The following is a 15,999-nucleotide window of genomic DNA, read 5'->3' on the forward strand; positions in this document are numbered from 1 at the left end:
GGTCATGATGCTGGGGTCCTGGGATCAAGCCCCACTTCAGGCTCCCTGCTTAGCAGGGAGCCTGCTTCTCCCTCTCCCCCTGCTTGTGCTTGTGCTTTCTCTGTCAAATGAATGAATGAATGAATGAATGAATATGACTTTTGTGGTCTAGCAAACTAGACAGATGCTAAAAAAGCTCTAAGGCAGGTATCATGAATACTTGAGTTTTGAAGATATTCAAGAGTGAAGGTGTAGAACTCCAGGTCCAAATGATTAACCTAACTAACATAAATGGCTACTCTGCCAGAAAAATAATAAACCACAACTCTGATCCTCATTGCTAAGAACAAGGTGTAGGGTCTGCGACAGAAAATGGAAAGAAAACAGAAAATGGAAAGAAAACACTGATTAAGAATCATCTATTTTAGGGGCGCCTGGGTGGCTCAGATGGTTAGACGTCTGCCTTTGGTTCAGGTCGTGGTCCCAGGGTTCTGGGATCGGGTCCCGCATCGGGCTCCCTGCTGGGCGGGGAGCCTGCTTCTCCCTCTATCTCTGCCTCTCTCTCTCTCTCTGACTTTCATGAATAAATAAATTTAAAAAAAACATTAAAAAAAAAGAATCATCTATTTTAGGTTCTAAGATAACCTTATTTTTCTTAGATGAAAATATAATCATTAACCCTTATAAATAAATACTTAAAAGTTCCACACCACAGTAGTATTTTCTTCTTTGATTTTTTTGTTTGTTTTTAACCAGCAGGAAAAGTAAACCACAGGAAAAGCAAAATTCCTATCTCCCTTTTTAAAATAAATAACTATTGGGACGCCTGGGTGGCTCAGTTGTTAAGCATCCGCCTTCGGCTCAGGTCATGATCCCAGGGTCCTGGGATCAAGCCCCGCATCGGGCTCCTGGGAAGCCTGCTTCTCCCTCCCCCACTCCCCCAGCTTGTGTTCCCTCTCCTGCTGTGTCTCTCTCTCTGTCAAATAAATAAATAAAATCTTTAAAAAAATAAAATAAGTAACTATTTGCAAGGCTGAAATAGTTATAGAATTTTCAGAATTATTTACAACAATGCTGTTATTCAGTGACTAGCATTAGGCTTTAATCTATACTTTGTTTCCAGGTCAACTGTAGCAGACAAGTAGCTGTTGACCGAAGTCCGTGGTCTCATCTTCCTCGCACATAGCTAACCTACATTTCTTGGGCTCCTTGAGAAATGTGACAAGTGACCACATGACTGAGTTTTAGTGAAGTGTGAATAGACATGTATGTATGTCTTGTCCATAAAAATCTCCACGTGCATGCCTCTGTGCTGTCTTTCCCTTCTGGCTGGCTCAAACGAGGATGGCCCCAAAGGTGGGTTTAGAACTCACATTTGAACATGGCAGAGGCTACAGTGGCCTAAATAACTTCCTGGAAGAAGACCACCCTGCTCACCTGTTCATCTATGAGTACTGTTACATGAGCAAGAAATAAACTGCTATTGTATTTGCATCATTATATATTTTGAGGTTTATTTGTGACAGCAATGAACTGTATTAAATAATGCAAATTTTAAAAAAATTTTTTTAAATAATGCAATTTTAAAATAATTTTAGATTCTATATAACTTTAGCAATTTAATCTATATGAAGAGAATGGTTTAGGCTCAAGTGAAGTACTCAAGGAATAAGGAAATCTCAAAGACACTATTCATCTAAATTTTTAACAATTTCTTGTTAAAATTCTTATTAGCAAATAAGGGACTAGTCCAAATATGTAGGCCAAAACATAAATACCTATAAGTTACAAATTTATGTTTCATGATAACATTCTAAAAGTAATTATAATAAGCAACATTAATTACATTGACATTATTGGTTGGTCAGCTTGTGCCAAACACTGTACTAAGCCCTTTGTGGGCATTATCTCATTTATTTCTCACCTCAAACTTCTGAGGGAAACAGTACTATAATTCCCACATTATGAATTAAGTAACTTGCTTAGGTCATACAGCTACAAAGTAACAGAGCTAGGATTTGAACTCTAGCATTCAGACTCCTGAGCTCATTCTCTTCACCACTATAAAAATGGCTCTGCAAGTAGCATCCTGTTGCCTAAGAAATTATTACAAAATTTCTAAAGTAATTTAATTTGCAACCATAAAAGAGGTTATATACATATTAAAGAATATAGCTCTCTCAGTGTTAAAAAAAAAATCAATCTGTGTGTAAGAGGCTACAAATATACAGATTAATAAATCTGTTTCTGTAAGGAGAAGGGATGGTCACATACATCATGTGATGTGAATAGTACTAAAAAGGCCAACACCAAATCATTTTCTCTACCAGTCTCTTCCTTGCCAAACAGTTTTAAATCACGACCCTCATAGAGAATAAGGGCAGGGATTTGTGACTGAGAATCTAACCTCTTATTTCTACCTCACTGTCATCCTGAGCAAAAAACTAGCTGCTGGTAGATTTATTAATGGCAGCCTAACTCTCAAAATCCCTTAGATTTCTGCCATTTTTTTTTCTAACAACCATACCCTATGTAATCAATTGCCAAGCCTGTCAATTCTTCCTTCAAAATGTCAACTACATTTATCCCCTTCCCATTTTCAGTGCTGTTATTCTGGATCAGACTCTTACTCCCTATCACCTATACCAGTGTTCTTCCGAATTATTATAAATATCTTACCATAAGAGAAATATTTTAAATCTTGATTCAATATAAATGCACACTTACATGTATATATAACTGAGACCAAATCTTTATGAAATAGCACTTTGTCTTCCTAAGAGCAATTTACCCTGATTTGTTTAAAACCTTTGGTTTTGGGGTGCCTGGGTGGCTCAGTCAGTTAAGCATCTGCCTTTGGCTCAGGTCATGATCCCTGGGTCCTGGGATCAAGTTCCATATCTGGCTCCTCACTCCGCAGGGAGCCTGCTTCTCCCTCTGCCTCTGCCTCTCTCTCTCTCTCTATCATAAATCAATCAAATAAATAAATAATCTTTAAAAAAAAAAAAAGAATTATAAGACCTTTGGTTTCATCTCTCAGTGTACTGGTTTCATGACTCATTGGTGAGTCACAACCTGCAGTGTGAGTTAACTCTGACCACTGCAAATGCTTCCTTAATGCTTTCATTCTCCTGGCTCCTGTCCTTTCTATTCATTTCCACCAAGTTAAATATTTTTAAAGCTCCATTCTAGTAAGTCTATTTCCCAACCAACATTATTTATGGACTCCTCTAAAAATATCAAGAAGTGAGACTGGGTGGCTCAGTCGGTTAAGTGTCTGCCTTTGGCTCAGGTCATGATCCTGGGGTCCTGGGATCGAGTCCCACATCGGGCTTCCTGCTCAGCTGAGAGTCTGCTTCTCCCTCTGCCTGCCGCTACCCCCTGCTTGTGCACTCTCTCTGTCAAATAAATAAAATCTTTAAAACAAACAAACAAACAAAAATCTCAAGAAGCAAGTCCAAATCCTTAGCTCTACCAAACCTGGGCCTAGGAGAGACACACTGAAACATATTACTTCAACTGTAGAAAAACTGAACAACTCTGAACACAACTTGTGATCTCCTGATTCTTTTCAGACTAAATTCTGTCCCTACTCCAGTCCCCTGATATGCCTATGAAAATCCTACTCCATTCATTCATTCTGTATATGTTTAGTGAGCAGCTATATGTTCTTGGCACAGAGGGAGGTAAGGGGTCCCTTCACTCAGAGCTTACAGCATGGTACTACAATGTAAAAATACTGACAAATATGAAAACAGTTACAAAAGGGTAATAGAGTGTTACTAGATCACGCATTAAAACGAGTTCACCTGGTTAACAGGGACAGGACAGTCTCCCAGAGAAAGAACCATTTAATCTAAGTATCAAAGGATAAAAAGGAGCTACCAAGTGAAAAATGAGGGTAAAGGGATCTCATATGGAGAAACAGCATGCTCAAGGCCATGAAGAAAGAAACTTTGTGGGAATCTAAAAGAAGTAGAAGATGACCAGTTTCACTGTGGCAGAGAGAATGCAAGGAAGAGTGGTGGCCTGTGAACTGGGGATAAAGACAATAGCAGACTGTGGCTGGCATTCTATACTGGGTCAAATGTATACATACTAAGTATTTATCATATGCCTGCTATACACCAGAGAACTGAGCATTTAAGAATATTTAAGGCATGTTTTGTTGCCCGCCAGGAACTCGCTGCTTCTGTGAAGACTGACAGGTAAACTGTAGTAGGATAAGAGCCAAACCAGATATATGTTCAAGTAGTTCAGAGAAAGATTAACCTTTTCTGGGAGTTTGATAAAAGCTTCCTAGAGAAAGTAATGCCTGAGTAGGGATTTGAAACATGAATCTGAGTTCCCAAGCTAACAATGGCTTATCAGGATATGCAAAATACAGGGACATGAAAACAATCATGACTTTTCCACAAAAGCCTTACTTTAATAGCCCAAAGAAGAAAGTGTTCTCATGGGGCGCCTGGGTGGCTCAGTCATTAAGCGTCTGCCTTAGGCTCAGGTCATGATCCCAGGATCCTGGGATCGAGCCCCACATCGGGCTCCCTGCTCTGCGGGGAGCCTGCTTCTTCCTCTCCCACTCCCCTTCTCCCACTCCCCTTTTCCCACTCCCCCTCTCCCACTCCCCCTGCTTGTGTTCCCTCTCTTGCTGTCTCTCTCTCTGTCAAATAAATAAATAAAAGCTTAAAAAAAAAAGAAAGTATTCTCGTGTTCTTCAGATTTCAGGGCCCCTTCACCCATAATGGAGCTAGTCTACCGGCTGATAAGGTACTTGGCAAAAAAAAGCTTCATTCTTCTTTTTTTTTTTTTTCTAATCAACAAGGGAACTTATCACAGCACTTTGCCTATGGAAGGCACTCAATAGGTGTAAATATATATTTGTACAATAAACTACTTATTGAATTAAAATTAACTAAAGGATCCCTAGGTACAGAAGGAATAAGAGAAGAAATATACTTTAATATATTTTTCAGGAGCTGGGAAGGAGACTGCCCAAGAAGTCAGGGCTGGAGAATGAAATCCCTGTAATTCTAAAAGTTCAAATGGTAGAAGGGCTCCAAATTGAGGTGCCTGGGCCTCCACTGTAGGAGAAGCAATAAAAGTGGGTAAAAATGACACAAGGCAAGAAGTACCCACCCTTCAAAATGTGTAAGATTGAAAAAAACTTATTATTTAAAAAAACAATCTGCAAACACTGAGATAAGGATTTGGCAGAGCTGGTATGATTTCAGGCAGAGAACAAAGAATTTCATAGTTCATCTCTTCTTCTCCTTCCCCTATCCAAGCCTTGAGGGATTTTTTTAAAAAAAGATTTTATTTATTTGAGAGAGAGAGTGAGTGAGAGAGAGAGAACGAGCACATGAGTGAGGGGAGGGGCAGAAGGAGAAGCAGACTCCCTGCTGAGAAGGGAGCCTTATGTGGGGCCCGATCCCAGGGCCCTGGGATCATGACCTCTGCGCTAAAGGCAGATGCTTAACCGACTGAGCCACCCAGGCACCCCAAGCCTTGAGTTTTAAGAAACCATTTAAATTAACTTCAAAATGTTTTTGCAGACATTACTAAACTCTGTCCATACCAATGAATTCCAATGACATCACCGTTTCCATGGTAACTAATGCACTTAAAAGGGGAAAAAACAGAAAGCAAGACTAAAAACCAGGAAAAAAATGAAGTGGTATAAACAAAGCATAGTATTACTCCTTTGCATTTATGGAACACTTTCTAATTTCAAATGCTTTGCCATTACTTAGACTCCAAGGCTCTTAAAATGCCAGAACGATCTCAGAAGTCATCAAATCCACATCCCACTCATAGCCAGGATTCCCTTTACAATGTAGCTGCACCACGGTTGTCCAATTGTTTACAGAGCTCATTGCTGGAAAGTTTTCTCATTCACCTGCAAAGATTACTGAGCACCTATCTTGTTCTGCAGGTTCAAGAGATGATTAAGATATTCTACCTTCTTTTAAAATGTTTGCTGTTTAGAGAGCAAATAATTGAAACATAGGGGTGAAAAAAAGAGGGTTATAATAAAGATATAGGACAATGTCAAAGAGCCAACTTGGAAGGATTATACATTTCCAATGACTTTTACTTCTATTCCACTTCAGCCCCACACACCCATGACCATCCACAACCTGGGCCTTGTCATGACCCAGAACCATTCCAACTCTGCCAACTTAAACTCCAACATTAACTTTCTGATTACAAACAGCTCTTTCATTCCCTAATTAATACTGCACTAGTCCTCTGAGCTTTATGCAGCCCAAGATCCTTCACTTGAAATATTTCCTCATTGTATTTCCTTGCTGATATCTTCAACTTTTATTTTCAGTGACACCCACTTAGCAACAGCCTAACCTGGACTTAGTGACCACCCGTCTTCCCCATTGTTAAGTTCCATAGGAGTCTCTGTCCCACCCTCTGTCCCTTTATCCTTGAGTGTAGAGAAAAATCTATCAGAACAATTATGAGATTGTTTGCCTTTTTACTTATAGGGCAGTAAGTATCAGGTGCTGCAGGTAAGTGAAAATAACCTAAAGACTAAAAGGTACATATGCTGAATTTGCCAACTATGGTCATTAGACCCCCAACCAGTAAAGTGCATGTAAAACCCACCCCATAGTCATAGTCGCATCAAATGACAGCACTGGTTGAAATAGTCTCTTGGTGTACAAAACAATAATTTACAGAATGGGGAATAAAAAGTGCTGGTTTCTGCTTTTTAAAAAACTTTTCCCTTAAAAATTTCATGATACTTTTAAGTAAACTGGACATATGCCTCTACCCTCATCTTACAGAATGGGAAACTAAGCATTCACTGATATGCTGATAGGATGACTATTAACCTTGAAGTGGCAATAACAGACAATTGGCCCTGTTACCTAATTTCTACTAGACAGAAGGATTATGTATTACTTTCTGCGGACTTGTATCTTAAAATCCAATATAAGTATTCTTATTTAGTGATTTGGGTATGTATTACTTGTACCTAGTTTATCTTGGAGGACATAATAGGAAGTCACATTGCTCAAACTATATGTTTATTGAGACTTTTTTTTGAGGTGTGCACTTGGTTACCACTGTTTTAAAAATTTTCCAAGCTAAAATTCACAACAGAGATAAAACCCATGGGGGTTTTATCACTCATTTATCCAAATATAAAGACTGGCCTTATACACTTTGATTGTGGGAATACCCTCAGATCATCCTTATCAGGCTCCTCAATTTTCTTTTTTTTTTTTAAATAATTTTTATTTATTTATTTGACAGACAGAGGGAGAGCACAAGTAGGTGGAGCAGCAGGTAGAGGGAGAGGGAGAAGCAGGCTCCCCACTGTGCAAAGAGCCAGATGTGGGGCTCGATTTCAGGACCCTGAGAACATGACCTGAGCTGAAGGCACTCGCCCAACCAACTGAGCAACCCAGGCGGCCCTGGACTCCTCAATTTTCCTAAGACAATGTGGATCCAGTGTAGAGCTCCACAGCTTGTTAATGCACTAACTGGCAAGAGAGAAGAGGTACCTGTCAAAGAGGATCATCTCAACTCCACTACTCTACTATTTTATACTTTTCAGATGCGCCCCTGAGAAAAAAACATTTATGAAAGAGAGTCCATTCATGCTAGTACATCACTGGATCTTATACCGTGTCAGTTTCATTGAAGAATTCAATGAAAGTTATGAATTCTCTCCATACCAAAACAAACTCAAAGTGAACATATCATTTGGGGGTGGGGGGAGGGAGGAGGGGGAAAGAATCATGAGACCCCTGAAGCTAATTCATGGGCTGAAGTCTAAAAAACTCTGCTCTATAAGCTCTAAAATCTATCCCTGAATTAAGCAAGGCCACTAGATAGTCATATAGATAGAGGCATCACATTGGCTTTGTACAAAAATGCCTGTTCTAAATTGTACATTGGCATAAGTCCACTTGCTTTGCTGATGCACACTAGGAGGAAGAAACCTCTATTTAAGGTTAAAAAAAAAAGGTAATGAGAGTGTGTTCATCATATAAAGAGTTACTTTATTCTGAGAACCTAGGGGAGATTTATGTCTCTATGGTCTCAGCTCTCCTTCTCTTGAACATTACGCTCTTTCTAACCTCATGGAAATGGATAGTTTTATAAAGGCCCTATGTGGTCACTAGAAAATTCATGTATTACTTTTGGCATGTATTTAAGTTCCTTAATGGCATGCAGTTTGTTTATGGATTCACTTCTGATTCTGATTTTAATTGTCCTTTGTCTTAATATTATTACATTTTTATTTTGTCAAATTGTATAGAAAATCCTTAGATACTTTTTAGAAGACAGTGAGCTATGAATGAGTTAAATTGGAGACAGAAGGAAAAAAGTCACCATTTTCCCGTCTTCCCATGAGTGCCTCTACCTAAACACTCATGTGGGGGTTTTCTTGTCGGTAATATCTGCCAGTATTTGGAGAGGTAGTACTTGGTCACAAAACTCATACCTGAAGGATGTTTTAGAATTCTTTTAAAATATTTTAATGCAGACCAATCAATGAGAACGGCAGAACTCCAGTGCTAGGGGAATACTGCACATAGAATCCATGGCTTTTTTACCATGATTCTGTAGTCTTTCAAAGTTCTTTTTTTTTTTTTAACTTTTTTTTTTTAATTTTTCTTTTTCCCTTTTTCAACCAACATCTTATCAATCCCTTTTTTAAAAAAACATTTTTATTTTTCATTTTTAGAGTCATATTCTATCCCTTCATAGTAGTTACCCGTATTTTTGGCATATATATATAAGTTGTTTTCTCTTTAAAAATTTGAGATAGTTTCTTCTAACAGATCAAAATATACCCTAAATCTCTAGTGTATGGTTTTTTTCTACTCCTCTGCCTGATCACATTTTCTCCTTTTTTTTTTTTTTAAATCCTCTTCTTTCTTTTTTCAAACAACTTCTTAGCAATTCCTTTTATAAAATTTTTTATAATTTCCATCTTTACAGTCATATTCCATCCCTTCATCATATCAACCCTTATTTTTGTACATATATAAGTTTTTCTTTCTTTAAAATTTTGGGAGGCACTTTCTTCTAACAGACCAAAATACACCCAAAATCTAGTGTGTGCCATTGATCTATATACCAGCCTGATCATATTTGATCATATTCTGGTTTTTTTGGTTTTGCTCTGTTTTTGTTTGTTTTTATCTTTATCTTTTTTTTTTTTTTTCCTTTTTCCTTTTTTCTCTCTTTCCCTTTCTTTTCTCACAGCTTCAGGTCTTTTCTGATTTGTTTAGAGTATATTTTCTGGGGACCTTGTTACCCTGTTAGCATTTTGTTCTCTCATTAATCTATTCTCCTCTGGACAAAATGACAAGACGGAAAAAATCACCTCAACAAAAAGAACAAGAGGTAGTACCGACTGCCAGGGACCTACTCAATACAGACATTAGTACGATGTCAGATCTAGAGTTCAGAATCATTACTTTAAAGATACTAGCTGGGCTTGAAAAAAACATGGAAGTCATTAGAGAAACCCTTTCTGGAGAAATAAAAGAACTAAAATCTAACCAAGTCAAAATCAAAAAGGCTATTAATGAGGTGCAATCAAATATGGGGGCGCTAACTGCTAGGATAAATGAGGCAGAAGAGAGAATCAGTGATATAGAAGACCAAATGATGGAAAATAAAGAAGCTGAGAAAAAGAGAGATAAACAACTACTCGATCACGAGCGCAGAATTCGAGAGATAAGCGATACCATAAGATGAAACAACATTAGAATAATTGGGATCCCAGAAGAAGAAGAAAGAGAGAGAGGGCCAGAAGGTATAATGGAGCAAATTATAGCAGAGAACTTCCCTAATTTAGGGAAGGAAACAAGCATCAAAATCCAGGAAGCACAGAGAACCCCTCTCAAAATCAATAAAAATAGGTCAACACCCCGACATCTAATAGTAAAACTTACGAGTCTCAGAGATAAAGAGAAAATCCTGAAAGCAGCTCGGGAGAAGAGATATGTAACCTACAATGGTAGAAACATTAGATTGGCAACAGACCTATCCACAGAGACCTGGCAGGCCAGAAAGGACTGGCAGGATATATTCAGAGCAGTAAATGAGAAAAATATGCAGCCAAGAATACTCTATCCAGCTAGGCTGTCATTGAAAATTGAGGGAGAGATAAAAAGCTTCCAGGACAAACAAAAACTAAGGAATCTGCAAACACGAAACCAGCCCTACAAGAAATCTTGAAAGGGGTCCTCTAAGCAAAGAGAGACCCTAAAAGCAACATAGACCAGAAAGGAACACAGACAATATACAGTAACAGTCACCTTACAGGCAATACAATGGCACTAAATTCATATCTTTCAATAGTTACCCTGAATGTAAATGGTGTAAATGCCCCAATCAAAAGACACAGGCTATCAGATTGGATTAAAAAATAAGACCCATCGATATGCTGTCTGCAAGAGATTCATTTTAGACCCAAAGACACCCCCAGATTGAAAGTGAGGGGGTGGAAAACCATTTACCATGCTAATGGACACCAAAAGAAAGCTGATGTGGCAATCCTTATATCAGACAAATTAGATTTTAAACCAAAGACTGTAATAAGAGACGAGGAAGGACACTATATCCTACTTAAAGGGTCTATCCAACAAGAAGATCTAACAATTGTAAATATCTATGCCCCTAACATGGGAGCAGCCAATTATATAAGGCAATTAATAACAAAAGCAAAGAAACACATTGACAACAATACAATAATAGTGGGGGACTTTAACACCCCCCCCTCACTGAAATGGACAGATCGTCTAAGCAAAAGATCAACAAGGAAATAAAGGCTTTAAATGACACACTGGACCAAATGGACTTCACAGACATATTCAGAACATTCCATCCCAAAGCAACGGAATACACATTCTTCTCTAGTGCCCATGGAACATTCTCCAGAATCGATCACATCCTAGGTCATAAATCAGGTCTCAACTGGTACCAAAAGATTGGGATCATTCCCTGACTATTTTCAGACCACAATGCTTTGAAACTAGAACTCAATCACAAGAGGAAAGTCGGAGAGAACTCAAATACATGGAGGCTAAAGAGCATCCTACTAAAGAACAAATGGGTCAACCAGGAAATTAAAGAAGAATTAAAAAAATTCATGGAAACCAATGAAAATGAAAACACAGCTGTTCAAAATCTTTGGGATGCAGCAAAGGCAGTCCTAAGAGGAAAGTATATAGCAATAGAAGCCTTTCTCAAGAAACAAGAAAGGTCTCAAGTACACAACCTAACCCTACACCTAAAGGAGCTGGAGAAAGAACAGCAAATAAAGCCTAAACCCAGCAGGAGAAGAGAAATAATAAAGATCAGAGCACAAATCAATGAAATAGAAACTAAAAGAACAATAGAACAGATCAACGAAACTAGGAGCTGGTTCTTTGAAAGAATTAACAAGATTGATAAACCCCTGGCCAGACTTATCAAAAAGAGAAGAGAAAGGACCCAAATCAACAAAATCATGAATGAAAGAGGAGAGATCACAACCAACACCAAAGAAATATAAACAATTATAAGAACATATTATGAGCAACTCTATGCCAAATTAGATAACCTGGAAGAAATGGATGCATTCCTAGAGGTGTATCAACTACCAAAACTGAACCAGGGAGAAATAGAAAACCTAAACAGACCTATAACCACTAAGGAAATTGAAGCAGTCATCAAAAATCTCCCAAAAAACAAAAGCCCAGGGCCAGATGGCTTCCCAGGGGTATTCTACCAAACATTTAATGAAGAATTAATACCTATTCTTCTGAAACTGTTCCAAAAAATAGAAATGGAAGGAAAACTTCCGAACTCATTTTATGAGGCCACCATTACCTTGATCCCAAAACCAGACAAAGACCCCATCAAAAAGGAGAATTACAGACCAATATCCCTGATAAACATGGATGCAAAAATTCTCACCAAATACTAGCCAATAGGACCCAACAGTACATTAAAAGGATTATTCACCACGACCAAGTGGGATTTATTCCTGGTCTGCAAGGTTGGTTCAACATCCGCAAATCAATCAACATGATACAATACATTAACAAAAGAAAGAACAAGAACCATATGATCCTCTCAATAGATGCAGAAAAAGCATTTGACAAAGTACAGCATCCTTTCTTGATCAAAACTCTTCAGAGTATAGGCATGGAGGGTACATACCTCAATATCATAAAAGCCATCTATGAAAAACCCACAGCAAGTATCATTCTCAATGGGGAAAAACCAAGAGCTTTCCCCCTAAGGCCAGGAACGCGGCAGGGATGTCCACTATCACCACTGCTATTCAACATAGTATTAGAAGTTCTAGCCACAGCAATCAGACAGCAAAAAGAAATCAAAGGCATCCAAATCGGCAAAGAAGAAGTCAAACTCTCACTCTTTATAGATGATATGATACTTTATGTGGAAAACCCCAAAGACTCCACCCCAAAACTGCTAGAACTCATACAGGAATTCAGTAAAGTGGCAGGATATAAAATCAATGCACGGAAGTCAGTGGCATTCCTATACACCAACAACAAGACAGAAGAAAGAGAAATTAAGGAGTCAATCCCATTTACAATTGCACCCAAAACCATAAGATCCCTAGGTATAAATCTAACTAAAGAGGCAAAGGATCTGTACTCAGAAAACTATAGAACACTCATGAAAGAAACTGAGGAAGACACAAAGAAATAGAAAAATGTTCCACGCTCATGGATTGGAAGAACAAATATTGTGAAGATGTCAATGCTACACATTCAAGGCAACCCCCATCAAAATACCATCCACTTTTTTCAAAGAAATGGAACAAATAATCCTAAAATTTGTATGGAACCAGAAAAGACCCCGAATAGCCAGAGGAATGTTGAAAAAGAAAAGCAAAGCTGGCGGCATCACAATTCCGGACTTCCAGCTCTATTACAAAGCTGTCATCATCAAGACAGTATGGTACTGGCACAAAAACAGACACATAGATCAATGGAACAGAATAGAGAGCCCAGAAATGGACCCTCAACTCTATGGGCAACTAATCTTTGACAAAGCAGGAAAAAATGTCCAATGGAAAAAAGACAGTCTCTTCAACAAATGGTGTTGGGAAAACTGGATAGCCACATGCAGGAGAATGAAACTGGACCATTTCCTTACACCACACACAAAAATAGACTCCATATGGTTGAAAGACCTCAATGTGAGACAGGAGTCCATCAAAATCCTAAAGGACAACACAACCTCCTCAACCTCAGCTGCAGCAACTTCTTCCTAGAAACATCGCCAAAGGCAAGGGAAGCAAGGGCAAAAATGAACTATTGGGACTTCATCAAGATAAAAAGCTTCTGCACAGCAAAAGAAACAGTCAACAAAACCAAAAGACAACTGACAGAATGGGAGAAGATATTTGCAAATGACATATCAGATAAAGGGCTAGTATCCAAAATCTATAAAGAACTTATCAAACTCAACACCCAAAGAACAAAGAATCCAATCAAGAAATGGGCAGAAGACATGAACAGACATTTGTCCAAAGAAGACATCCAAATGGTCAACAGACACATGAAAAAGTGCTGAACATCGCTTGGCATCAGGGAAATCCAAATCAAAACCTCAGTGAGATACCACCTCACACCAGTCAGAATGGCTAAAATTAACAAGTCAGGAAATGACAGATGTTGGCGAGGATGCGGAGAAAGGGGAACCCTCCTACACTGTTGGTGGGAATGCAAGCTGGTGCAGCCACTCTGGAAAACTGTATGGAGGTTCCTCAAAAAGTTGAAAATAGAGCTACCATATGATCCAGCAATTGCACTACTGGGTATTTACCCCAAAAATACAAAAGTAGGGATCCGAAGGGGTACGTGCACCCCGATGTTTATAGCAGCAATGTCCACAATAGCCAAACTGTGGAAAGAGCCAAGATGTCCATCGACAGATGAATGGATAAAGAAGATGTGGTATATATATATATATATATATATACACACAATGGAATATTATGCAGCCATCAAAAGGAATGAGATCTTGCCATTTGCAATGACGTGGATGGAACTGGAGGGTATTATGATGAGCGAAATAAGTCAAACAGAGAAAGACATGTATCATATGACGTCACTGATATGAGGAATTCTTAATCTCAGGAAACAAACTGAGGGTTGCTGGAGTGGGGGGTGGGGTGGGAGGGATGGGGTGACTGGGTGATAGACACTGGGGAGGGTATGTGCTCTGGTAAGCGCTGTGAATTGTGCAAGACTGTTGAATCTCAGATCTGTACCTATGAAACAAATAATGCAATATATGTTAAGAAAAAAAAAAAGAATAAGAAGATAGCAGGAGGGGAAGAATGAAGGGGGGAAAGCGGAGGGGTAGACAAACCATGAGAGACGATGGACTCTGAAAAACAAACTGAGGGTTCTAGAGGGGAGAGGGGGAGGTTGGGTTAGCCTGGTGATGGGTATTAAAGAGGGCATGTTCTGCATGGAGCACTGGGTGTTATGCACAAACAATGAATCATGGAACACTACATCTAAAACTGATGTAATGTATGGGGATTAACATAACAATAAAAAAATTTAAAAAAACTATTTTAATGCAATTAGAATTTTTCTTGATTAATATAATATATATACATGTTTGCACCTATATGCATGTTGTTAAAGTAACCATAAAGATGAAGTAGGGTTTTCATAGAGATTTCTGCAGAGAACTAAATTAAAATTTGGACTGTATTTCTCAATGACTTGCTTCCTCAGTTAGAGTGTTCCATATTGTAAAAATGAAGCTGAAAATGCTTACAGGCACATGGACTTTTCGAAACATCTCAGCACCCTTGCGAGCGTCCATCAGTGCAATGTCCTGGGGTGTGGAGACAATCACAGCACCTAACCAATAGAAAACAAAACAAAGAGAAAGTAAAATGATGCATTTAATTCTTTATGGAAAGATTACTTCCACAATTACATTGCTTACATGCTAAAAGAGTCTACAACATTAACTATTTAGGTAATTTGTATAAATTTTAGATACATGAACGGGAAAGATAAGGAAATGTCTACCTCACTCTTGCCTATTTTTGACTTCTCACTTCTAAAATAACAACTGACCGACCAATGATTCAAGATCACAGCTATGTCACAGCTATGGGACTGTCTTCCCATCAGACAATGTGCTAGTTAGAAGATGCACAACACGGGCCCTACTTTCAAAAAGCTAATAATCTACTTGGAAAATCCAAAAAATTAAGGATTACAACACAATGTGCTAAGCAATGTAATAGAAGTATGCCTCCTCGATACTCGAGTTAAAAAGGAGAAATAAGGGAAGATAACTAATTCATTCTAGGGATCAGAATGGCAAAGGTGACAATGGATGGGGTGAAAAGGCAGGAGATAAGGAGAAGCAATAAAGAAAAGATTTCAGAAAGAAGTGATTCCTGAGCTGAGTCCTAAAAGTTTGTATTAAAGAAACTCACTAGTGTAGAATGCACTGTAGAGAATAGTTGAGTGGGGGTAAAACTAGAAGCTATGGTAGAAATTGAGAAACAGTGGTGGCCTAAATGAAGGCAGCACCAAAAGTAGGTGCTTTCCTAGGTTTCCACTATGACCCTGCAGAAACCAGATGGTTCTATGACATAGTGCATAGAGAGAAAGTGCAGTGTAAACTTTTAAGTGGAAATACCAGAAGGCTGGTTATGATTTGCAGTTTGTGATTTCTTAAATTTTGCGGGTTCTTCTAGATGATAACCTGAAAAATAATTAACATAAACATATTCTACATGACCTGGATGACCATCATCTTTAACTAAATACACAATGACATGACATTTCAGAGCTCCAAACCATCAAAGTGGCACCAACTGGTAGTACTTCATCACAACTAATGAAAACAGAGGTAGGATCACAATAAATAATGGACTATACCAAATGAAGAACAAATGATACTACAAAGTATTATCTGAAGGGACATTTTTAAGAAGTCAAAATAAAGACAAGTGGCAGGGAAACCAAGTTGGCACAA

The 15,999-nt window shown here is 38.4% G+C and overlaps 1 protein-coding gene across 1 annotated transcript in view; it reads right to left on the reverse strand.

Moving 5' to 3' along the window:
• LOC118002911 (iron-sulfur protein NUBPL-like) overlaps positions 1-15,783 on the reverse strand; it is a gene marked incomplete at its 5' end in the record, with an annotated part of 36,742 nt that extends 20,959 nt beyond the window's left edge. The window contains 2 exons of the mRNA XM_034993518.1: positions 14,779-14,864; positions 15,661-15,783. Coding sequence (XP_034849409.1) covers positions 14,779-14,864; positions 15,661-15,783 — 209 coding nt within the window. The remainder of the gene's footprint in view (positions 1-14,778; positions 14,865-15,660) is intronic.
• Positions 15,784-15,999: the final 216 nt, after the last annotated feature.

This window comes from Mirounga leonina, unplaced genomic scaffold, assembly GCF_011800145.1.
Source record: "Mirounga leonina isolate KUSES-001 unplaced genomic scaffold, KU_Mleo_1.0 Mir_86, whole genome shotgun sequence".
Classification (NCBI taxonomy): Eukaryota; Metazoa; Chordata; class Mammalia; order Carnivora; family Phocidae; genus Mirounga; species Mirounga leonina.